Source organism: Perca fluviatilis, chromosome 13 (genome assembly GCF_010015445.1).
Source record: "Perca fluviatilis chromosome 13, GENO_Pfluv_1.0, whole genome shotgun sequence".
NCBI lineage: Eukaryota > Metazoa > Chordata > Actinopteri > Perciformes > Percidae > Perca > Perca fluviatilis.
In genome coordinates, this window is record NC_053124.1 from 25,130,862 (window position 1) to 25,157,587 (window position 26,726).

At 40.2% G+C, this 26,726-nt stretch overlaps 1 protein-coding gene and 1 long non-coding RNA gene across 2 annotated transcripts in view; one reads left to right on the forward strand and one right to left on the reverse strand.

Moving 5' to 3' along the window:
* Positions 1–10,062: 10,062 nt before the first annotated feature.
* Positions 10,063–13,333, forward strand: edn1 (endothelin 1). The gene is made up of 5 exons (XM_039821176.1): positions 10,063–10,432; positions 10,730–10,880; positions 11,226–11,375; positions 11,644–11,748; positions 12,315–13,333. The coding sequence occupies exons 1-5, from the start codon at positions 10,372–10,374 to the stop codon at positions 12,451–12,453; spliced, it is 606 nt and encodes a 201-aa protein (XP_039677110.1). The 5' UTR covers positions 10,063–10,371; the 3' UTR covers positions 12,454–13,333.
* An 11,078-nt stretch (positions 13,334–24,411) lies between these two features.
* Positions 24,412–26,726, reverse strand: part of LOC120571996 — a 49,778-nt gene continuing 47,463 nt past the window's right edge. The window contains exon 2 of the long non-coding RNA XR_005641330.1: positions 24,412–25,298. This is a non-coding gene — a long non-coding RNA (uncharacterized LOC120571996). The remainder of the gene's footprint in view (positions 25,299–26,726) is intronic.

Genomic DNA, 26,726 nt, shown 5'->3' on the forward strand with positions numbered 1-26,726 from the left:
CTAAGTACCAGCAGCTGGTTCAAGACTGCCGGGACAAAGGCTGGACAACATGGCTGTTCACTGTTGAAGTGGGTTGTCGAGGATTCCCCACACAGTCAGTGTGGAATCTTATGATAAATATCGGAATAAGAGGGCAGAAACGGCTGTGCAAAGGTTGGGAGAAGCAGTAGAGAGAGCCTCCTGCTGGCTCTGGCATAAGAGGAAGGATATTAGCTGGAAGCCTGGAGGAGGGGGGAAGTGACTTGGCCACCACTGCCGGCCCACCAACTGGAGGGTGTCGTAGTTAGAAACACACAATGATGGTTGGAACCACCTGATGACCCCTCCCCAGGCCGAAGGCTATATCCATTAGAAATGGATGTATTATGGCATCACTGATGTATGTTCAATCACAAACTCATATTATTATGTATCATAAAAAGTCAAAGTATAGTATTTCAAGAAAAGTCATAGTATAGTATGTCATGAAAAGTCATAGTATAATATGTCAAGAAAAGTCATAGTATATTATGTCATAAAAATGTCGTAAAAAGTCATGGTAAAGTATGTCATAAAAAGTCATAGTATAGTACATCATAAAATGTCATGGTATGTAATAACCTCTAATAGAAAAAGACATAATATAGTATGTCATAAGAAAAAGCAATTTAAAAAGTCATATATATACAATAGTGAAAGGGATGTTCAATCAGATGAAAAATATGTCAATCAGGCAACAATGTCAATCTTATTTAAAAGCAACTTTAATACAATGCATTGGACAGGCATACGATGAAAAGGGTCTAACCAGAGAGAGAAGCAGGCAGAGATTGTGTAGCCAACATACATACAAGTACATCACTCACATCACTGCCATGATTGCTACTGAAAAACAGTATTAACAAGACCATCTTTCTGGCCTTGCTCCAGCTAGACAGAAAGAACCTTTGAGTCCCTTCATACATTCTCCATAGAGGAAAAATACAGGCCTAGTGTCTTTAAAGCTACACAAACTTATACAAAGATATATAAAATATTTAAACATTTATATGGAGTTATTATAAAAAAATGTAAAAGCATATTAAGTTGGGATGATTTTTGTTATTAAATAATCTATCAATCCCTTTTTTATTTACCTTGTGTTTTATATTTATTTATTTTTATTTCTAATACACTTATTTCAGAATTTAACATGTGACATTCTGTGATTACAGTCAGGAAAACCTGGAATAACATTTATGCTCATCTGTTTTCCCCAGCCTATTTTACTTTGGCATTGCTTGTTCATTGCAATTCCATGATGTTATGTCTCACAAATATCAAAAACATATATTTCACATTCTAATTTTTATTGATTTGACATATTACCAATAAAATATTCCAGAAATATATTCCATAGTCCTCTTTATACAACTTTCCTCAAAGATGCCACAAAAGAATGGTACTTCATTGTGCATTTGTATATCCACTGTGATCTCAAAGAATTATTATTGCATGCTTCTTATTCAGTTTCTTCTTACGCAACAATACGATTTTACAAATTATTTTCTTTAAAATTTTGTTTCAAGTTTCATTTATTAAATCCTTACAAGGCAGGGCAGAGCGGAATAAAAAAACAGTGAATCCTGAAACGTGTCAACGATAACAGCAATTACCACCTATAGCAAAAGCATGAAATTAAGACCATAAATCCCAACACAAATGAATGATTTCCCAACCAATTTAAGACCACGAGGAATACCACAAATTCTTTGCACCGACAAAGCGAGTAAGTCAGTGTTGAGGCTGTAGGCAGGAAACCGTGCAGGGGTATGAACTGTCCTTGTTGGTGAGGGGGTGCAAAGTGGCCTCATCACGCCTTTGGAAAAGTAGAAGATGAAATGCCGATGATTCTGCAGCATCCCCAGCTCGAAAGGCCTTTTGTCAGCCCACACCAAAACTAGTCTGGCATACTTTAGGATCTGATGAACAAAAGTTAGGTATACTTGTTTATGCTTAATTTGTTCAACTCAAATTTAGAAAAATAAATAGTTAAACAATTAAAAGAATCTTTCACTATTACCAAGTCATAGTATATCATAAAACTGATAGTATAGTATGTCTTAAAATGTTTTAAAAAGTCATTGTATGGTGTAAAATAAATGTCACAGAAAATGATTTTCTTTCTCCAATTTGTATGTATCAGGTTTTTTTTCTTCTTTTTTTTTTTAATAGAAAATAAACATTCTTTCTACCAAAACAATACATACAGCTTATCGTATAAAAATCTTCTACACAGCAACACTTAAACACTGTTGTGATCTAAAACACTACCATGAAATACTAGTGTATACACGGTTTGGCTTCAAAAGGTCTTGTTACATATTCAAATACAATTTTGTAGAAATTGTTTCCTTTTTCTTCTTAAAATTTAAAGATTTAAAGAAAGCTTCTAATTTTCAGAGTTGTGTGCATAATTTAATTTTGTGTGTGTATACATACAATTGAGAAAAACTGTATTGTGAACTGAAAACCTTTAGGTTTTGGACTGTTGGTCCAACAAAACAAGATGTTACTTGAACTCTGAAAAACTGGAATGGACATTTTTCACTACTGTCTTACATTTTAATTAAAAACAAAAATTATTATTATTATTGAAACCTGCCAGAGGGTTCTGCCAGTGCCTAGCAACGGTTGCTAAGCAGCAGGCATTGTTTGGGTGGGTGGGGCTTATGGAACAATCAGTTCCCTTGATCCTGTATCTGAATCCTTTGATGTGACATCAGATTCTAGAATTCCTTTGATGGCTTTGGCTCTTTACCATGCAAGGATCATCCAACTTGTCTTCATTCGTACAGGGAATTCCTACTGGAAACACTACGTGAGCGAGACCAGAGCAGCGTGCTAGCATATTACAGACCAATACATTGCAGCGAAAATATTCAAGATTAAAAATACAGCAAGAATCATCATGTCTACACCAGAAAAACTACAGGGTGAGGAAATGCCGGAGCTTAACGTAGATACTGTTCTACCAGCAATTGAATCCTTTTTTAGAAGGATTACAACGGAACAATGGAGGTTGTTGAAATTAGGCACCCCTGACATTGCCACTGAAATACTGTTGGCAGAACTAATTTTGGAAATAATAAGATCGGTGTCAGCAGCCTTGTTGAAGGCTAAGAGCACAAATGTAGTCGTGACTGAAGAGAGTGTTCGGTTCAGTATGGGCAACATGCTCTCTCAGTGTTTTGGCAAGGTTTTAGACGCCCCGTGTGTCAGCTCAAAAGGCTTGACAAACTTGATCGCTAAAGAGGTTGCAGAAAATGTCAACTCTGCCCTCTCCACTACTGAGCGCACTGGAGAGCCTGAAATAATGCAGCATGTCACTCTTCCACACAGACTAAATGCTATGGTTGGTCATGCCTGCACAATGTTGAAATCATTTACATCCAAGATAAAAATCTTGTGCACACCTCGACCACGTATGCAGAGACAAACTCTGACCGCCTTCTACCGCGACTTAGGTTTGGAAGGTGTGGAGACGGATGACATAAATGACAGCGCTCTGTCACCAGTTACAACTAAGTCAAAGGACATCTCTGAGACCGCAGCAGCTACAACTGTCGAAGATATACTTAGGGAAGAGATGGGTAAGATAATGGAACCTCTCTTGGATGAAGTGCCAGACCTAGAGTATGAGCAACTGAAATCTGAAAGCTCTCAGGAGATTTCAAGTTTTGCAAAATGCATTGCTCAATCAATTGCCAAGAGTTTGGACAAGACAGATGCTGCAGAAGAGAAGGAGAAGCATGAATCGTCTATGGAAGAAATAAGGATCCAGATTAACACCTTTTTTGCAAAGAACTTCGTCAAAACTTGGATATATCGTATGCTGGTGCAGCTGAAGGCCAAATTCCACCAGGATTCCAAAGTTGGAAGCGGGCAGTCAGTGCCGTCAATCCTAGAGGATATCGACTCTCTGTTTCAGCCAGTGCAAGGTAAAAAAACACAGGCTGGAAAAGGAGATACACTGTTACAGCAGCTCAAGAAGTTTTCCACTGGTAAAGACTGGATATTCATACAGGCACTTCGTGACCTCCTCTCCAATCACTTCTCACCTGGGATAGTGCGCAAGACTATCTTAAGACCAATTAACAAAAAGGCATTTCGCAGGCCAGTTCCTCAGTTACGTCCAGACATCGAAGCTGACATACAGAACAAAATGTGGAGTTTCATGGGACTGCTGAGATGGTGGCTGAACACTAGGGTCGGTGGCCACAGTCAACAAGCTCTAGACCGATTTGAAAATGGGTCGCTGTCACCAACACACATCACGCCACCACAGTCACCAGAGGCAGGTGAGGATGAAACAGCAAAGACATCAACAAACAAAGTAGCCATTGTGATAATCGTGCATAAGCTGGTTTCACGGACATTCAAGAAGGCAAAATTGGACTGCACCGTTGCAAAAAGCGAGGACATCGTTAACCGTCTGATTGAAAAAACATGGGCCGAAGTCGAGGGTGTTGATTTTGAGATCACCACAAAAACTTTGAAAACCCTTGACAAGGCCATTTTCCAAGACCTGCGTAAGAAGTGGGGCTATGCAGAAAACATCCTGGTCTCCATGAATACAGGTGAACCAGCACTGGAAAACTGTATCGCCTCCTTTGCCAAAGATCACCTGATGAAGTCACCAAAAAAGTGTAGCAGAATCGGCAGGTTCTTCTCATCCGTGGGTAAAGCCATCGCCAATATCTGCAAATGTGGAAATAGGGATGGTGTTATTTAAGTAAAATGTATTGTGTATACTATGTTAGGGTTTTCTCCGGGTGCTCCGAGTGTTTCTCCCACATTTAATTAATATTAAATTAAAAAAACATCATCTTAAACATAGTATTCACCTTAAAGGAAAGAAGTGATTTTTTCCTTCAAAATGAATGCCATAAAGAGCTCCAGTCCTGCCTTATATCCACGTCTCCACCTCGTCCACTGGCCTCCGCCCTTCGTGATGGAGGGACAGGGGCCAGTGAAGCAGGAGGTTACGTGGATGGGAGGCAGGACTGGAGCTCTCAGGGTTTCCTCCGGGTGCTCCGGTTCGCCCACATTCAGTGCATATAAACATCTGATAACTGATTCAATAAAATTTAAAAATTAATTTCTGCTTCTCTCTCTCATCATTTACTATAAGAACTGTAAATATTCAACTCAAACTTAAGTTCTGCTGACTCAGTTCCATTCATGAATTTCACATTTGTATAGTAAAGTATTAGTAAAATGTTTTTCAGTGTTTTTTCATGTGAAAACCATTTGCATCTGCATTAAAGTTACAGTCATGAACAAGAATAGTAAGTCGATACATTAGTGTTGAGTGTTAAAGGGTCACTACCGTTTTTTCAACAATTTCAAACAATCCAGTATTGGTCCAGTATTAGGCGTGAACACTGATGTGATCACATCAACAAAGTTGTTGCTAAAATGGGCAGAGCTGTTGCAGTAATGCGTAAATGTGCACAATTTCTAAATTCACGGTTGTTTAGTCGTGTTGTTTGTACATTGGTTTTGTGTCATTTGGATTACTGTTCTATTGTATGGTCTGCTGCATCATGCAGTCATTTAAAAAAAATACAAGTGGCTCAAAATAAGGCTGCAAGACTGGTTCTTGGTTGTTCTTCGAGAACTAGTGTTGCAGAGATGCATGAACCTCTTGCTTGGCTGGTGGTCAAGCATCTGCTAATATGTTAGGATATTTTCATAGAATTATTAACACTCGGATTCCAAAATTTCTTTAGGACAATATAATTTATTATTCAGATATGCATTCACATTACACAAGAGGGGCGAATAGTCGACAGATTTCTTTACCCCTACCTAAATCTGACTCTATGAAGAGGACCGTGTTTTATAGGTCAATTGTGTTTTGGAACAATCTTCCAGTTGGGATTTGTGAAATCAAGGGAAAAACTGGTTTTAAAAAAAGACTAAGACTGTATTTGTTTTCAACATTATAATATCATCTGGATTGGTTGAGCGAGGTTGTATCATGTGCTATGTTGTTTTGCATTATTTTACTATTATTCTAATCAGTACTTTTTGTATTGTTACTTTTTCTTGTTCTTTCATGTGTATTTATATATGATATTTTTGTGAGTAATTGTGATTGTAATTACTCACATACACGTTTTGTATGTATTGTTTGGACCCCAGGAAGACTAGCTGTCGTCTCGGTGTCAGCTAATGGGGATCCTTTTAAATAAACAAATAAACAAATAAACACTGTAACTGGCAGCCATAGACCAGGCTGCAATGTTACCCTATTGGGCAAATGCATCGTCAATTTGGTCCACTAAAAATGTTTTGTTTTTTTTCACTGAGAGGCTTATTATTCTAAATGTCTGACAACATTATGGAAAGGGTCCCTAAAGAGAAAGGCCTTTTTAAAACTTCTTTAAGACCTTTTCGTTTAACAGTTCTGAGATTGCAAGTGCTAAACCCACCAGACCCCATTTAAAAAACAATACTTTTAGCGTGTATAGAGCCAACATATTTTCACATGTAAATCGGTAAACTATGTTTATTTCAACCAAAACTAGAGTTGTGATGGTTGGAACTAAACCTGTTTTGGTCACGATTCACTCGGATCTATAACCCAACTCTTTAAATTAACTCACGAGTCACGAGTCTCTAGTATCACTAACTCGGATCAGTTGAGTCCTACTACAATTCAATCTAAAATGATAACAGCGCCACACACAAACCCCTTGCAACATTAGCTACTACTAGTCCTAGCCATCTTAGCTGCCAAATTTACAAACTTATAAACTTACAATTTCGTAAGCAACCACAACTCCACAAGTCAACTCAAGCGACTTGAGTGAGAGAGAGAGAGAGAGAGAGAGAGAGAGAGAGTTAGTTCTCAGGCTGGAGTTTTAGGGGCCATCTACACGGAAACGCTTTTTGGTGCAAACGCACATGTTTTGCATCGTTTTGGCCGATCGTTCGAACGAATCCTGTAAACGCACTGCCTGAAGACGCACTTTTTTGAAACCTGGTCCCAGGATGAAAAAGTTTGAAAACGCCGCCCTTACGTCTTCGTTTGGACGGCGAAGTCGCATACTTGCGTATCGATGATGTCATCGCCACACCCCTCGACCTCTAGCCTTCGACCCCTTATTCCGCAACGACGTCTCATAACAACAACAACAACAACAACAACAATGGCGGACTACATGCTTGTGTTCCTGCTGGAGAAGATATTGAGATTCTGGCTTCCTTCCTTCTTCTTCTTGTGTTTGGTTTCTTCTTCTGTTTGTATACAGCGCGCAAGCTTTATGCACATGCTCTGCCTCTTCTTCTCCGTTTTTGGTGAATTTCTATAGGCCTGGAATATGAAGTAGCGTGTTGAGTCATTTACAAATGGATCCGGTTGAAATATTTGTGGTGATACCAGGGAGAGGATGGTGTAGGGTAAAGATTGTTGTTTTTGATGCGATAAATGTACACCAACCACCCGCACTAAGTGATCTTTGAGTCTTTCCCTGCTGCAGGGCATGGCCAACCTACATGCTGCTACTGGCATCAAACACACACTAGAGCTGCACTAGAACTAGTTGTTAGCTATTAAATTAATCACCAGCTTGTTGATAATTGATTAATCGGTTTGAGACATTTTTAATGAAGAAAAAAAATAACAATTCTCTCATCCAGCTTTGTGACAGTAAACTAAATATTTTTGAGTTGTGGATAAAACAAGAGATTTGTCGATATCATGACAGGCTTTGGAAAACACTGATCGACATTTGCCCCCATTTTCAGACTTTTTTTAAAACCAAACAACCAATTGATTAATCGAGAAAATAATCAACCCATTAGTCGACTATTAAAATAATCATTAGTTGCAGCCCTAACACACACACACACACACACACACACACACACACACACACACACACACACACACACACACACACACACACACACACACACACACACACACACACACCAGTTTATTATGTACACCTGGCTATAACAGTCTTATCTCTCATCTCAAAGAGGCTTTACAGTGATCCACCTCATTCAGAAGGTGACTCATCCATCTACAGTACTGATAATTTTAACCCCTCCTCCAGCATGGCTGACTGAAACCGGCCGGTGGAAGCTATAGCAAAGCAAACAGAGACCTCTAGAGGTCATTATCTGCCATTGCTGAGAAAACTAAATGAAGGCTGATGTGAAGAAGAGCCCACAAGATCAACAACGCAAAAAAAAAATCTAATGTTACCCAACATCACAGTAGCTGCATGATTCAAGCTACACTTGAGTGTCCTGCCTCTAATGCTGCTCTACTGGGTTGTTTCTGTCTCCTCCTGCCATTAGCACAAGCTGTTCCCCTGGCTAGTGGAAACTCTAACAACAGCCTCTGATTAGGGGCCTCAGAGCTGCAGCATGTCAGGAAACTTTACCTAAGATTTTCCCACTTGAGCGTGTGCGCGCACACACACACACACACAGCAAAGTGTGTCTGAATATGTGATTTAGGGAAATTAAGTACTCTTTGGTTTCCACAGTTGATTACATGTGGTGGTGGAGGGAAACTATTAGATAAACAGCCAGTTTGGAGCCTGGTTTGTACTTTGGGTAATCATTCATCAATTTAAAAAACAAAACACGGTGGAGCACAAGGTGCAGCGCCAACAGGACCATAGATTCGCTGCAGTGGGAGGATGTAAGACAACACACAATCAGGACAAAAGATTATAGCCTAGATTGATTTTTATATAGAAAGAAATCTGTATTTCAAGCAATATTGATGATAACATTAATAATACCCTGTATCCACCTACTGAAATGTTTAATCTCCAGCAGTGTCTAATGGAAGTTTAAACCCTCTAATAATATATTCTTAGGGACAGAGAATAAGGTGCATTAAAATTAGATTTTGCATGCAAAGGCCAAAATCCCCTTCTACCAGGTAACTGCTTTGTCTGCAGCAGTATACAGAGTTGACTGGCTCTCAAAGTGAAAAACTTCAATATGTGACAAGATAGCTGCTTAAGAATGGGCTGAAATGTCTAATTAGAAGTAGTGCTATTGTTGTAATATAATTAAATAAACCCACACTAAATGATTATGTCATATCTGTAATGCAGGACTTTTAGTTCTTCTTTTCTAGCCTATGTGGTATTGTCTGAGTACTTCTACCACAACTGACGAAGACTGTGAGGAAGCTTTATAATGAAAACTTGTCGGTATGTTGGACAGCATCTCTAAATTTGAGAATGATTAGTGGACACGGTATTTTGATATTTGAACACTTACGTTCAGAATTTCACTGTCCCTGTCATTCAGTGGACTCTACTTTTTATTTGTCTTACATGAAGAATGCACAATTTATTAGTGAGTGGGCACTAAATTGTTTAATGTTTTCAATAGATTTTGTACTTATAATATAGCCCATTGTTTTAGTTCTGTCTCTATGCTCATGTTGTATTTAATTATTATAATTATTATGTATGGCTTTCAATTATTTATTATTTACCTACCTCCTCACTAATCTCAGTTTGTGATTTTAAATGGAGGAGTTTGCTATCCCTGGACTAATCCAAGATGCAAAATAAGTTTCCAACCTTAACAGGATTCAAAAAATAAATGTAAAAATCATAGGACTGCTGGACTGCTGTATCACTGTGATTTCGAAATTGTGATTAATAAAGTCCTCCATGTAGGCTACTTCACAAAGTTTGACTTGAGTTTTCAGCAAACAATAGAAGTAATTTCACTTCTGAGTCATATTTATGTCAAGTTACACTACTTATTATCTATAGATTCTAGACTTAGGCCCATGCTTTATAATACAGGCTACATGATATAAAATAATGTCCATGAATCTTACATCATACCTCAGCCAATGTGTTGCCTAGCAGTGCTTTAGTGCTCTCCATAAAAACGGAGACTTCAGTCCTGTCGATTGACTGCCACCTGCTGACTCAGAAGTGCAACCGCAGAGTCCAACAAGAGCAGGTCGCATAATCAACCGGCGGCTCCCCCATCCACCAACTCGGAAACAAGGCATCTCAAAATCCTCAGCTTGGTCTGCACGGCTGCTTATCAGCGGCCGACTACTAACAAACAGCATTGTTTGGGTACAAGCCAAAGGACAAAACTGTACGGCACTGCAGGAGGAGGAGGGGAGGTGGGAAGCACTTGTATAAAGTCAAAGGGCTGCACTTGTGGGGCCACATTGACAGAGAGAGTCCAGATTGATGCCTCTGCGCTCCTGCGTCAATCTCTGAGGACGATCACCGAAACATTTTGCAAAGGAGTGATACATTGGATGCTTATTTTTTTTCCCACTTCTGGAGGATTATTAATTTTCTTGAGCGATATTTTGTTTTAGAAGAGCTCGGAGAAATGGACATGTACACTTTGATTTCCGTGTTGTCAGTGATGCACTCCTGGATTGTGTGCACAGGTAACTTTTTTGCGTGTTTTTTCTCCAAAAGACACACTACTCATTTGAACGTTTTAACCTGTGCATTAACACTAATAGGCCTACCTTTTTTGTTAGGCTACATGATATAAGTTATATCTGAATTAGGCTACTTTAATTATTGTGATGTGTATTGTGTAAAATGTGAACCATATGTCTATAGAGCAAACGTTTGCTGCCTGCAACTATGCTGATGACACGTCGTTTGTTTTATGCATTCTTCTGACATATAACTTCAGGTTAATGTGCACTGTTTTGATCATGCTGTTTTATTTCCAGTGCTATCAGCGCCAGCTGGAGAGACAACCACTGCCTCCACCGACACCCAGCGGCTCCATGTGCGGACCAAACGCTGCTCCTGCAACACTTTCATGGACAAGGAGTGCGTCTACTTCTGCCACCTGGACATCATTTGGGTCAACACACCTGAGTAAGTCAACATGACAAGAAGAAATAGCTTACTTTTCTCCAGCAGCTCGAGTAGAGAATGGGACATTTGGGACACATGGGAAATATTGGATAGACAATATGCGGAATTCGACGCTTACTGTTTTTGTGGCGGGTGTAACGTTAACTGAAAAGAAAGTAGGCATACATTTCTGGGGTAGGCTACATTATCAGAAGATTCTTAAATACTTTTACTTTCAAAAGTTGAACACTCAGACTTAAACGCTTAAACCGTCGTGCGTAACGCTACGTTATTAAGTGTTTAACGTGAATAGTTCTGACCATTATCTCGGTTGATTGATTGGAATCGTGTCCCTGTCCATTCTAGGCGCGTGGTCTCCTACGGACTGGGCAACGCTCCCAGAAGGAGGCGCGCGGTCGCGGACTCCATGGCAACCAGCGGCGGACCTCGCTGCCAGTGTTTCCGCCAAAACGACAACACATGTAGAAACTTCTGCCGGCTGGAAAACCACCTCAGGTATGTCAATTTTCATTCCATACAACTTCCAAAACGTCTCGTGAACAGGCATATGACAACAATAAGACACACATTTATCACATTTGCTGTCAGTGATAGTACTAGTACTTGAAACCGCCTGAGTCCATCGTGGACTTTTTTGTGCGTGTTTCCACCGCATGTGAGAACAAGTTTCGAGTCTTGAATGCAGTCTGAATGTGTCGAAACTGTGTGATGAATAAATGAAATGGGATCCGGCTTCTCATCGTGTGTTTTTCTGTGCTCGCAGGTATGAACCATCGCCAGACACGGTGATCCCCTCTGCCGAGGGCGATGCCTGTTCTGAGGCGCAGTGCAAACACAAGCTGGCAGCCGACACGGGCGCGATTAAGAGGTAAGACAACGCGCTCACTCTGAGGGAGGCTGAATACCTCAGTGTATTTGCAAAATAAATGAACGTTGTAATTAAAACCACAGGCAACGCCGATGTGTTTTGTAGGGCAAAATATCTCAGAGTATAGGCTACATTATTTTGTATGGTGAGCCTGAGAGATAAAAAAAAACAAAAACAGTCAGCATGTGGAATTTCGAGATTAACCCTCAAGCAAGGAATTCCCTATATATCATGATGAATGGATTCCATAAAACCTCTAAGATTTTATGGAATTCAATGCACCACTTTAACCGTGAGAGTATAATAGGCCTATATGGGTAATAGAGTTCACTCTCTGCCACAGCTGCACTTATGTTCCATCATTTTTCCAACTCAAACACCTCTTAAAGTTCGTGGCGCCACACGTCTGCACTTGCTGACACATCAATAATTGGAAAAGTAAACTTTCAATCTGCTAAATATGCATGACACTTGGTATGCTTAGCGGTTTAAATGGGAGTGACCTTTTACATAACCTGAGCGATCAATGGTTCTGATGTCTGATTGTTTCCTGTCTTTGTGTGCAGGATGAGGAACAGCAACAAGAAACGGGAGTCACCTCCAGCTATAAGGGCTGCCTTGAAAACCCGTCTGCTGCTTGAGAAGTGGAGGGTGAGACAGCGCCACAGGGCGAGAGCATGGGAGGCCGAGAGACCAGCCTCCTAAAGACGACAGATAACCTCCGCACCTTGTCATACAGAGGGGGAAAGGGTTTCATACTGTAAGCCTTTCTCTAAAGCCAGTGGGGAGCCCTTTGGAAGGCAACAGAGAGCCTGATTGGGTCCGGCAAACGTACTCCATGTTGACTTTGTGGTTGCGGTGTCAGAGCAGAGAGCATTTACAACTCGACTCGACGGTTGAACATCATGAGACAGATGAACAAGGTCAGGGACAATATAGGGAGTACAGATGAAAGAAGATAAGCTGAACAGAGGACTTCACCTCGGTCTGCAAAATCAAGGACATTCATTGATCTTGTAGATGTCACGGTCAGACCGTTTGGTCTAAAAGAAACAGACACCAAATAGCATTTCAAAAACTGGACATTACTGGAAGGATTTCACATAAATCCCTCTGTTACAGAAAATAAAATCACTGCCGTATATAGATGAAGGCAGTCCTGCTTATTATATTTCAAAATGCCATTATTCCGTTGCAAAAACAGACTGTTATGCCTACATAGAAGGGAATTGTGCCTTGCATCATTGCTTTACGCAGGACACTTTTTCACTGACTGAAACTATTTACTGCATTTTACGTAACAGATTGTCTCCTGTATGTCAGGTCATTGTAGCTATGCAGTACAGGAGCTGCTGGGAATTTGTCATGCTGACGTTATCATGGATTTCTTTTTATTTGTAATAATTTAATTATATTTCACTGAATGTGTTACGTATGTGTTCTATTTATTTATTATTTTTACACATTGTAAATTGATGACCATATTGGTCCCTCACATGTTTGGGTTTGTCATTTCTATGAAATGTTTTGTCACCAAGGTGCCAAATTTTGGCCAAACAAATAAATTTTTACACTTATTTAAAAACAACTCTTTCATCATTATTGTTTCATATTATGTGCTGTATTGTATGTGCAATGAATTAGATCTTTAAAGTAAAATAAACTAGAAAATGCATTTCCTGCGGAAAATGCGTGGGAATGCTGAATAGCTGAACTGCTAAAGCTAACTGGTTGAATAGCTGAAATCTGTAAGAAGAAGTTGAAGTAGAGAGAATAGTTGAAAAAGTGGAAATCGTTAAGAAGTTCAAAGGTGACGCTAAATTGTTGGCTTTAAAAGCTGAAAAATGACAAAATATGTAGAACATTGTGAAGTCTTTAGCTGAAGCTGAAGAATAGTTGAAAAAAGTGGAAATTGGTTCAATAAGTTAAAGAAAGTAAGAGAGGGAGGAGGGATGGAGAAAGAAGGAGAGAGAGAGAAAAAGAGAAAGAGACAGGGAGAGAGGGAGGGAGAATGCGGGATGAGAGAGAAGGAGAGAGAGAGAAAAGAGAGAGAGAAACAGAGAAGATGGAGGGAGAAGGAGGGATGGAGAGAGAACAGAGGGAGGGAGGGATGGAGGACAGAATGAAGAGGAATGGGATCGTTCAGACATACAGACACTGATGAATAAAAAAAATTGTCTTGCCAAAAGAGGAAAACAAGAGGAGAAAAAGAGATAGGACAGAGAAAGAGAAAAACGGAATGACGTATGATACGAGGATGGAGACAGGAACAATGGTGAGATTTACATGTCTTAAAGGAAAAAAACAAGGAAAGATAAAACAGAACAAGGAGAGAAGTAGGAGGGATAAGAAGACAGAGAGAAAGAGAAGAAAAGAGGAAGGAGGAAAAGAGGGAGGAAAAGCAGAGAGAGGAGAAGGAGGGAGGGACAGAGAGAGGACAGAGAGAGAGAGAAAAAACAGGGAGGAGAGAGAAAGAAAAGAGAAACAGAGAGATAGAGAGGGAGGGAGAAAGGATGGAAAGGAGAAAGGAAGAGAAAGAGAGAAAACAAGAGAGAGGGAGGGATGGAGAGGAGAGAGAGAGAGAAGGGAGGGAGAGGAGAAAGAGAGAGAGAGGGAAAGAAAAGAGAAGAGGAGGAGAAGGGGCAGGAGAAAGAAGGAGAAAGAGAAGACACAGGAGAGAGGGAGAATGGATGAGAGAAGGAGAGAAAGAGACAGAGAGAGAGGGAGGGATGGAGAGGAAGAGAGAAGAGAGAAACAGGGGAGAGAGAGAGAAAGAAGATGTCAGACAGAGAGGAGTGAGAGATATGGGATGGAGGAGAGAAGGAGAGAGAGAGAAGAGAGAGAGACAGAGAGAGAGATAGAGAGAGAAAGAGGGACGGAGAGACAGAGAGAGGGAGAGAGAAGGAGGGATGGAGAGGAGACAGAGAGACAGATATGTTGTAGGAGAGACAGAAAAGAGAAGAACAGAGGAGAGGAGAGATAAGGGAGGAGAGAGAGAGAAAAGAGAGAGACAGAGAGAGAGAGAGGAGGATGGAGAGGACAGAGAGAGGAGGGATGGAGAAAGAGAGAGAAACAGGAGAAAGAGAAAGAAAGAGAAACAGAGAAGAAAGAGGGAGGAAGGGATGGAGAAGGAGAGAAAGAAAGAGAGGGAGGAAGGGATGAGAGAAAGGAGAGAGAGAAGAGAGAGACAGAGAGAAGGATGGAGAGAGGACAGAGAGAGAGAAAAGAGAGAGAAACAGGGAGAGAGAGAGAAAGAAAAGAGAAACAGAGAGATAGAGAGGGAGGGAGAAGGCGGGATGGAGAAAGAAGGAGAGAGAGAAAAAGAGAGAGAGAGAGAGACAGAGAGAGAGAGAGGGAGGGATGGAGAGAGGACAGAGAGAGAGGGCGAAGGAGGGATGGAGAGAGAAAAGAGAGAGAAACAGGGGGAGAGAGAGAGAAAGAAAAGAGAAACTGAGAGATAGAGAGGGGGAGAGAGAAGACAGTCAGAGAGGAGACCAACGTTTTCCTTTTTGTTTTTGGGTGTGTCTGTAGAAATGTAGACAAGAAAATGAATGGCCAGTGGAAATATGTGATGGTATAAATGGAGTGGAAGCAACCTGTGAAGGTAGTGCAGAGTCCCTGAGAGCGAGCTCTCAAACAAAGCCTCACAGTGGCAAAACGATAACTGCTATCAGTCAAATGACGTGATCCTGAGCATCACAAGGCCTTTGTGAACGTATCGGTATAAAATTTATATGGATAAACGTAAAAATGTGGTCATATCAGCGATTTCAAAAAGTGGTTCGTTCAGTGTTTTGCTGGGAAATATCTAGGAGTTTGATCATTGAAGCCAATGGAGAACAATGTGGACATCTTGTCATTTGGAAGCTCAACCAGCCAAAAGTAAAAGGCGTATCACAAAACTGAGCAGATCTTCTGAAACTAGACAAAAATACCTACGTTTTGATGTATAAATTGTGTATGACAAGTAGATATTGTGGGCGTGAGAGCAGTTTACAGACAAGGAACTAAGATAATTTTTTCGAAGCTTCACCCTCTAGCTGTGATGTCATCCACTCTAGCAAACGCAATACACACCCTGTTTAATCAATAAAATTTCCTGAAATAATCACTAAACTTAAAAGGCTTTTTCACTAAAACTGTAAAAGATATCAACCTGAAAAGTAGACCCCGAATAGCTGAATATTTTGTGAACATTTTCAATTTTGAATCACGTCTGTAGGTTGAAGAATGTAGGAGGAGATACATTTTGAAGCAGAAGAGGATTTGAAGGATTTGAAGGCTGCTCTCATTGACTTTAATGTTAAAAAAAAGTGTTAAAAAGCTTAAAATTTGAAAAAGTATAAATAGTAGAAAAAAAGTTGAAGAAGTCCCATCATTAGCTGAAAGAGCTGAACATTTGAAAAGTTGAATGGTTTAAATAGGTGAAAGTATGCAGAAGTTACAGAGAGCCAAAAAACGTACGGAAGACGGAATAATAAATAAAACCGAATAACAATAGGTGGAATGCTGTAGAACAGCATTCCCCAAATAGATCACTGACCTGGGAAAAGCAGCGTCTTAAAGTCCAGTTAATGCAAAAACAGTGATTTATTTCACATTATACATGTTAGAAAACACTTGTTGAAAACATGCGAGAAGACTGTAAACTGTGTAGTACTGAATTGTAGAGTTAAGACTGTTAAACTGTTTTTCACCATTTATGTGTCCAGAATTATTTGGATGGGCTAAAATCATGGTTCAGTGACACACTGGAGTCATCCTGACATAACCCCTCCCCCTACTATATAAAAACAATATCAGTGTTTTTCCTCGGTTTGGACAACTTAGGTGCATACATATATTCTGCGGGGTTTAGGAGGTCCTCCCTCAAGAAAATGTTAAATTTTTCACTAAAGAAAAATGCAATTTCACATAATTTAAACCATTATTTTTTCCATATCTGTGTCTAAAATGTCGGAAAAGCCAGAGCAGACAATAAATACTCACATTGATTTTACATTCATTCGCCTTAAGTGGTTCCCAAACTGCCTAATAATAGTAGGGAAAACCCTGGATGTTACTAGCATCAGTGGGTTTCACCCTGTGTGAGTGTCAAGTTTTCTACGTTTTGCAAGTTCCTCTTAGCTCTTTCAGTCTATAAATACATGAATAAACTGTTGAATGCGACAATCATATTAGCATATAAGCAAAATAGCCGTCACTATTGTACATTACAGTCTTTCAGCCGTATGGGCTACCCAGCCCGCAGGCGGTTACTGCTTACTGCTGTGGGTGTGTGAGGTGTAACAAAGGCAGTCTGGGTTCAGCGTTAGACAATTTTAAGTTGGTAAAGAAAGTGCATAAAGCAAAAGTGAAAGAGCAACGCATGAGACAAAGTGAAAGAGACGGGATAGAGAGACAGACTCTGATGTGTTAACACGATAGTGTTGATGTGGAAGACTACGAGGCAAAGAGCAATAAAAAAAAAACCACACTAACCCTGCCCTTTCATCTACGTGCCAAACCAGAGTATATACTGCAATTTCTAAATCAGCTGAAAGTAGGTTGAAGTTTTTTTTTTCAGCAGCTTAGATTTCAAAGACTCATCCAGCACGTTGTTTGTTTTCAGCTCTGTAATGATCTCCTTCGTTTTTTAGATATCTACCACCTTACAACCTGAGCTTTTCCAACTTTTGTGACTCAGCAAAATTCAGCAAAGCCTTACAACTACCTGCCTTGGCCTCTCCATTCAACTCTGATGATTGATGCAGATAGGCCATCATTTACAGCTGCTGGGTCACCCTTTATCTAGTCTCGCCTTGCCAGACCATCCTCCACAGCGCTAAGGAGGAGGGTCTGGCTAGTCCACACAGCATTCCGGGATGGGCGAAAAACGTGCTCTGGTTTATTGGCATTTCTTTAAACCAATCACAATCGTCTTGGGCGGTGCTAAGCGTGGGACGGACCCCAAGTGCCTCTGCAAGATAGCCTCAGGAAGAACTTGTTTTGGTGGAACGTGTACGTTCAAAAGTTGTTTTAGTCGTGCAACAGAAAACTCAGATTGGACAGATAGTCTAGCTAGCTGTCTGGATTTACCCTGCAGAGATCTGAGGAGCAGTTAACCATAGTCCTCATAAATCCACCGGAGAAAAAGACAAAAAAAAAGCGGAAGGTAACGGACATCCGGCCGAAAAAAGTGACATCCGGTGGAATTTCGTGGAACGTCGTGGACATAGACTACCGTTTACCCATCCTCCTCCAGGGACCTTTGCATCTGTATTTCTCATTTAAATTAAACCAAACCTCCTGGCACTTCTGCAGATATCTTAAATTTAATCTTGGCTCATAAATCATCTTAATTTCATATCAGTAAATCACTCATCCAGGTAATTTTGCTGCTGTCGAAAAGAAAACCCTGCATCATAAATAAGCCAAATTTGCAGGAGCTAAGACGGGCATTTCTGAGATAGTAAAATGAGTTTTTAAATAGCCCAGTAGATGAACATGTAATGTACATTAATCCTATAATTTATGTGAAAATGTAAAGATCACGACCAAACATGGACATCAGTGGACAGCAAAACCATTTCTACCAAACAAATCCCTGAATAAAACTCACCCGGTAAGCATGGTTTAGAAAATAAAAATTACCTTAAACTCTTCGAGTTACAATTTAAGTCGTTTTTTCTTTCAAGTTATGTCTACCATCACACACACTTTTTAAGAACTTTGCAAAGCAGAGATTAAAGCAGCGTGAATGTGTTGCATCAATCAGTCATATTTGTCCTCCATATCTCAGCTGTAATTATGAAGAATGTCATACAAATTGTTCATGGGTTCAGTTCAAACATTGGTGCGCCTAGAACTCGCTCCCATCACTCATCACAGAGCTGCTTGATCTGGCAGTGGAGAACAATCTAATGCAAATTGGTTGAACAGTCTTATCTACTGTATCCAGCCCATTTAGCAAACAAATCCATGGTGGATTCTGTGCCTCTGGCTTTTTGAAAGAAACTCTTGTCGTGTTCTCCTGTGTTCCATGGAAGACTTACTTTTTGTTTGCACAACAATTTTTAGACTTTCCTGCTGCAGGAGACAGTCGGGACTGGAGAGACAGTCTAAGGACAATAGAAAGTTTAGATGACACGCAAGAATGTGTTCAACTGGATTTAATCCCACGATGCGAGTGCAGTGTACAATAATTATTTGCAGCCAAACAAACCTCCTGTTCATGGAAGTAGTCTCTCTCAGGTTTATTAATAGGATTCATGATGTAAAGGTGTTAAACAGCATGTTTTAGACCAGAAGTATTTGGATTCTTTATTTAACTAAAAGTGACAATGCCACAGTAAATACTCCTGTACAAGCAAAAGTACTTCCAGCCAAATGTACTTAAAGTATCAAAAAAGTACTCATTATGCAGCACAATGGTCCATTGCATTGTTATATTATTTTATATATATATTGAATTATTGTTACCAAAGCAGCAATTTAATTTTGTAGTTATTCGAAATGGAGCTAACTGGAAGTATTTTACATATTGATATACAAATAACCAAAACAATTCATGTTCTATAAGCTCAAATCTGATTCTGAAAAGTAACTAAAACTGTCAAATAACTGTAGAGGAAATATCTTGCTCTGAAATGTAGTGGAGTAGAAGTATAAAGTGGCATGGAATGGAAATATTGAAGTACAAGTACCTCAGAATTGTACTTAATGTACTTGGGTACTACTTTCACCACCGACAATATTATTCTACCACACGGCTATTGAAAATCCATATCACTGCAGCCCTTTTAACACACTGACTCCACAGTTTATCAGATCACCTTTATCAAAACGACTGCTGCATGTTTGTTTCTACGACTTGGCTCTTTCACTCATTATCCTCAGAATGATCACATGCCCTTTACCACACGAGCCAGCCATGGCTTTATTAACCTTTCAGTTCTGCAGGGGTATTTCTGAAAAGGAGATGCCTTCACAGGGTTTCCCACAGGTTGAGAATTTACTTGTGGTGGTGGGTGGCGCAGGATGTGACGGCGCGGCGCGTGATGGCTGGGTTCAGTAATAGACTAGTCGAACGAAGGTGAAAAAAGTGACTAGATCACATTATCAGATTAGTATTATTTACATATTAAACATATTAGACTAAAAGATGATACAGATACAGATGAAAATATTGTTGGACTATGCTGCATCTGACTCAAGGGTATTTATTAGGGCTTAACGATATGAGGAAAATATGCATAATGCCCTACTGTTGTTGAATATACCGATAATGATAAAAAAAAAAATTACTTGCTATAAATAAACATTAAAATCTACTAATTTCTGCTGCTTAGTATTCTAAATGCTAAAATACAACAAATTGCTCTTTGAATTTAAAACAAATGACAGGAAAGTGTAGCCATGATGTGATTTTTCAATTAAAATCATTTTTTTTTTTTTGCCAAATATTAACAGTTCAGCAGATAAAATACCCATAATACTATACTATGACCCACACAGAAATGTACATGTTATTATAAATCTCAACACCGTTTCCTCCTAACTCCTGTTAAATCACATAAGGCTAGGGCTACCCATTTCATTCTGATTTTATCTACAGTGCCTTGCGAAAGTATTCGGCCCCCTTGAACGTTTCGACCTTTTGCCACATTTCAGGCCTCAAACATAAAGATATAAAACTGTAATTTTTTGTGAAGAATCAACAACAAGTGGGTCCCAATTATGAAGTGGAACGAAATTCATTGGCTATTTCAAACTTTTTTAACAAATAAAAAACTGAAAAAGTGGGCGTGCAAAATTATTCAGCCCCTTTACTTTCAGTGCAGCAAACTCTCTCCAGAAGTTCAGTGAGGATCTCTGAATGATCCAATGTTGACCTAAATGACTAATGATGATAAATAGAATCCAGCTGTGTGTAATCAAGTCTCCGTATAAATGCACCTGCTCTGTGATAGTCTCAGAGGTCCGTTTAAAGCGCAGAGAGCATCATGAAGAACAAGGAACACACCAGGCAGGTCCGAGATACTGTTGTGGAGAAGTTTAAAGCCGGATTTGGATACAAAAAGATTTCCCAAGCTTTAAACATCCCAAGGAGCACTGTGCAAGCAGAGCATATTGAAATGGAAGGAGTATCAGACCACTACAAATCTACGAAACACCCGGCCGTCCCTCTAAACTTTCAGCTCATACAATGAGAAGACTGATCAGAGATGCAGCCAAGAGGCCGCATGATCACTCTGGATGAACTGCAGAGATCTACAGCTGAGGTGGGAGACTCTGTCCATAGGACAACAATCAGTCGTGATACTGCACAAATCTGGCCTTTATGGAAGAGTGGCAAGAAGAAAGCCATTTCTTAAAGATATCCATAAAAAGTGTCGCTTAAAGTTTGCCAAAAGCCACCTGGGAGACACACCAAACATGTGGAAGAAGGTGCTGTGGTCAGATGAAACCAAAATCGAACTTTTGGCAACAATGCAAAATGTTATGTTTGGCGTAAAAGCAACACAGCTCATCACCCTTGAACACACCATCCCCACTGTCAAACATGGTGGTGGCAGCATCATGGTTTGGGCCTGCTTTTCTTCAGCAGGGACAGGGAAGATGGTTAAAATTGATGGGAAGATGGATGGAGCCAAATACAGGACCATTCTGGAAGAAAACCTGATGGAGTCTGCAAAAGACCTGAGACTGGGACGGAGATTTGTCTTCCAACAAGACAATGATCCAAAACATAAAGCAAAATCTACAATGGAATGGTTCACAAATAAACATATCCAGGTGTTAGAATGGCCAAGTCAAAGTCCAGACCTGAATCCAATCGAGAATCTGTGGAAAGAACTGAAAACTGCTGTTCACAAACGCTCTCCATCCAACCTCACTGAGCTCTAGCTGTTTTGCAAGGAGGAATGGGCAAAAATGTCAGTCTCGATGTGCAAAACTGATAGAGACATACCCCAAGCGAATTTTACAGCTGTAATCGCAGCAAAAGGTGGCGCTACAAAGTATTAACTTAAGGGGGCTGAATAATTTTGCACGCCCCAATATTTCAGTTTTTATTTGTTTAAAAGGTTTGAAATATCCAATAAATTTCGTTCCACTTCATGATTGTGTCCCACTTGTTGTTGATTCTTCACAAAAAATTACAGTTTTATATCTTTATGTTTGAGGCCTGAAATGTGGCAAAAGGTCGAAAAGTTGAAGGGGGCCGAATACTTTCGCAAGGCACTGTACCTGGGGCAGGTCTCAATTTACCTGGACGGTGCGCCCAAGTAGAACCTATGTATGGGAAACACTGCTTCATGTACAGTACCTGCACACTGAAGAGGTTAACAGCAGGCGGACGGGCCCGGGAACAAACACAATGGCACTTACCCTCTGAACTATGCGGCTCTATGCAAGGAACTCCCCTGAGACATTAGGTTCTGGCATAACTCATTAGTCTATTGAATAGAGCGAGCACTAAACATAATACCCCATTACACAGCAAGGAATCTCCTCGACTCGACAGGAATTCTCGAGCTCAGAAGCCGAACAATAGGACTCCGCGAGGAACGTCTGGGCGGGGCAGACTGGCCTTGACTTCTGACGTCTGCTCAACGCCTGACTCTACCTCCACACGCCCTGTGTTTCAACTAACACTCCCAGCTGAGCAAAAGCATCTCACAAAACCTTTTCGCAGCCCAACCAGAGGGGATTAATTACTGTGACAGACTGAGTCAAATTTAGGATTTGGCTGAGAAGTCACCAGGAGTCAGCTGAGCAAAGCAGGAAACCTGTCAGGGAGGTTTACTTGAAGAGTGTGGGGTGGGGGGGTGGGGAAGACGTTCAGTGTCTAGCTTTGCAAGAGAAAGTCAAGACAAGCAACGTGAGTGACTCTCCCTTGTGGTTGAATTTCATTTATCATCACATCTGGACAAGAGGGGATGATTATAGGAATCTGTAGGTATCTATCAGCACTTTGTCTGCCTGTAATCCCGATCGCAGTCCAACCCAACCCAGTTACTCCCACCCTGCCTGCCAGGAGCACAACAAATACTGAAAAACATTACAGGATATATCCTTGGATAAAAATGCTTTGCTGGTCGACATTAACGTCTGGATGAGTCGGGTCTGCAGTTAAATGCTTCTGCTCTTCCCTGGATTTATTCAACTTTACTGTAGTTTTAAATCAAACAGAGTGGGGGGCCCTGTCACCCATTGCTCATATGCACATTTGGAGGGAATGTTCAGAATGCAAAGAATTATACACCAAGTTTAAACTCTGTAGTCCAAAATTAACTCAAAGTCAGGGATAATGGGAAACTTATATATATACACCACAGATTCCAAATATATACACATTAGACAACAAATATATACACTTGATGCATGCAGATAAGAAATGCATGGCGAAATATACATTTATTTGGCACTTGAAGTAATTATTTGCATTTTTGTTGAAGTGGCTAACAGCTGTTAGACTTAAGAGAATTCCAGATGGAGTAATTCACCCTGTCGGACATTTATCAACATCTGACCAGAAAAGGCCTGCGGGTGTGCTATGTAGAATTACAGTTTAACCTCAGTCGAAGCTTTAAAGCGGCATAATTAACTTCAAAGAGTCACAGTTCCAGACATTTTTAGTCATGCTAGCAGCGTTGCTCTAGGGATGGCAATGTAGGTCTCATCTTAACGACGGGATGGATTGCCAAAAAATCTTGTGCAGGCATTCTTGGTCCCCAGAGAATGACTTTGGTGATCCAGACTTCTCTTTTAGCACCACCATGAGGTGGACATTTGATTTGCTATAGATATTAAAAGGTCGCCGGAGGATGAACCATGATGTTGTTGAACCTCTTTACTTTGTGTTTAGTGCTGATAAGCTAATGTTAGCATGCTAACACGATAAACTGATCAAACAAGATGTTGAAGATGGTAAACATTACACCTGCTAAACATCAACGTGTTGGCATTGTTATTGTGGGCATTTTAGCATGCTGACATTAGCATTTAGCTCACAGCACCACTGTGTCTAAATACAGCCTTGCAGAGCCTGAGGCTTGATTTTATATGGAATAAAACTCTTGCACTGTTATCTTAGCCCAATGACAATTCACCACAAATAGGAATGTCCCTTTCAGTTTTTGACCCATATTTTTCCTACCACTGTAATTGTCAACAGTAAGTGCTGATATATTGGACCAAGAATAAACATTACACTATCTGAGAAAATGCTGTACTGAGCCAACAGACCGATATCAATCTGCTTTGGTTTTCCAAAGATAATTTCAAAGAAAAACACAAAGAAATGGGGACACTCACTTAGATCAGCACACATGGTAACACGTTATGAAGAGTGTTCCTGTTTGTTTTGCTCTCCTTTATCACGGTTTGTTTACACTGCTAGGAGATGAAGCTTTTATTCTGTCACTCTTTTTTTCTTGCTCAGTCGCTCTCAACACATGATGAAAATCCCTTCTGAAGGATGCATAAGGTAAACGTTGATAGACATTGATGATGTGTAAGAAGTGGTGAAACCTTTTCCTTTGTGTGTAAATCATTTCAAAAATAGACATTTCATCAGAGATCATTGCCATTATCTCAGTTTTCATTTGTTAATGCGTGTAAAAGATCAAAGCCACACAAGTCTTTAGAATGTGAGTTTTAAACAACAACAACAACAACTTTTGTGCGTGTTAAATGTTTGAGTTATTCAAGCGGTTTTTTTTTTTGTTTGTTTTTCTGGAGCCACTTATCCATTCGTACTCAAACTGTTTTATAACACATCCATACAGCCAAAATTTACATTCTTAAAAAAATGTATAGGTTACTATGCAGTAGATAGCTTTAGTTTCCAACGTTTTTTTTGCTTGATGGCTCATTAATCATTATCCAATAGGTTCAAATCAATGCATAAAATGTAACTGTACGTATATATACACCGGGCTGTTTCTCCCTGCATTCAGTTTAATGCAAGGTTAGGCTAAACACATCCTGACTTCACCTCTACATGTAGGGCACAGACATGAGATTGAGTTTGCACAGCCTGTACTGCCAATATGGCTCGCACTGACCCTAAACAGGTTGTGGCTAGAAGGCTTTCAGCTACGGCTGTAAATTACGCTCACTAAAATCTCGCAAAATCAAATCTAAACGCTAAGTTTAATACTTTTCCCCAGGAAATGCGTGTTCGTTCTTCGGGAGTGTTTTCCTAAACTTAACTAGTTTTGGTGCCTAAACTTTGCCACTTTTTCTCGGCTAAACGCCATAGCTGCGTATCCCTTCTAGCCACAACCCCCTGAACACCCAGAGATGAGTGACCTGAGCGAGAGTTCAGAGCCTCTCTGCCATCCAGCTGCCAGCAAAAGCCAACCTGGGCCTCGACACCAGCTCCAAAAGTCCGGGTTGTTGTTTTGACAGGATGGCTGCCAAGTGACAAACTTTGGGGTTGGACTCATTGTGTCAAGTCTTTTTATATGCTCCATCGTCGTCCTCTTCAGCTCAGCCTTTCATTGTATACGGTCGTGCCAAGATGATTGTTCATGTCAGGGCCTGGAATTTTGCAATCCCCTCTATTGTCAACCAGAAGAAAAAATATGTAGTTTGATCAGACAGCAATCTTAGCCAAAACAATAACACAAGCTGCTGCTCACTGTGATTCAACTCTGCATTCATATTACTAATATCTCTGGAGATATTTGTACAGCCTCAAAATATTCAGCTGGATTCTTTTAAATTTTTTGTTGATACAGTCTCGTGAAAATCATTTCAAATTAAAATAATCATCACTTTTGAAGGAGTGACTAGGCCAATCAGATTAAAGCACATGCTGACATTTTTGCTTTTAATTAATGTTGCTAAAAAAGTCTGATGTTTCTCCAAGCCTTTTTTGCAACAGGTGGTCACTAGTTATACCATCACAGGTTTGTTGTAAATTTTTTTAAATCAGAATTAATTAACTGGTTGCTGGCTGCACCCTTCAACATGTATCACTTTTTTTGATGTGTTAAATTGGATTGATGTAGTTCAGTGGAAGTTCAGAGATTTCATCCCATCCTGAGGCGGGGAATAAGGGACTAACAACAATACGGGACGAGCTGCAGTATGTGGTCTATAAATACGGGAGCTCACAGGAATGAGGAGACTGTTGACATGTGTGCACAAAGACAACGTAGATGTTAACTGTGATGTAAACCTAAATCTTTGAAGTGCAGAGTATTGGAGCCCAACAGGTCTGTGCAAAGTGCCATGGTTGACACTCAACTTGTTTAAATTTGGGTAGTTTCCAAGGCGGTACATGGTGGGTTTCCGGGCCTAGTTGAAGAGTATTCCTAGAAATGATAAAGGTCATGTTATCCCTTGTATTGTCCTTCGTGTCATGGGGACTTGGTTAGTTTATTTACATTTTGTATTGGCCTGTCCAAACGCATTCAATCGCAGCATGGGTCTCTGGGACCCCTGTGCCAGTTCACGTGAAATGACATCACATAGTACGCGAGGGTCACCGGGGGACCAGAAGCTCAACGCCAGGCCAAAGCAAAAACGTCAAATAAACTGAATAAAGTCTCCTACACCCGTGGATCCAAATATTTTTAGCCTGTGACCCCCTTAATGCAACGAAATCATAGAAAGTGTTAGATGAAAAAAATTAGACCCTTCTCACATCTTTCCGTTAAATATACAGTAAGGCAACAGTCAGCTGCCAGTTAGCTTAGCATAAAGACTGGAAACGGGGAAACAGCTCGCTCTGTCCAAAGTTACCAAAACAGTTTTCCAGCAGCACTAAATTTGACTAATTAACACGTTATATATCATTTGTTTAATCCGTACAGGAAACAAAGTGAAAAAACAACAATTTGTGGTTTTCCTGGGGGTTGTGTGGGGAACTATTTCTTTGCCAGGTGCAGTGATTTCCTCGACACCTCATGGGGATGACAAGACTACGGGAAGTCATAGCACCCTGCCAAGACATAGTCCTACATATAAACACCGCTAAAAAC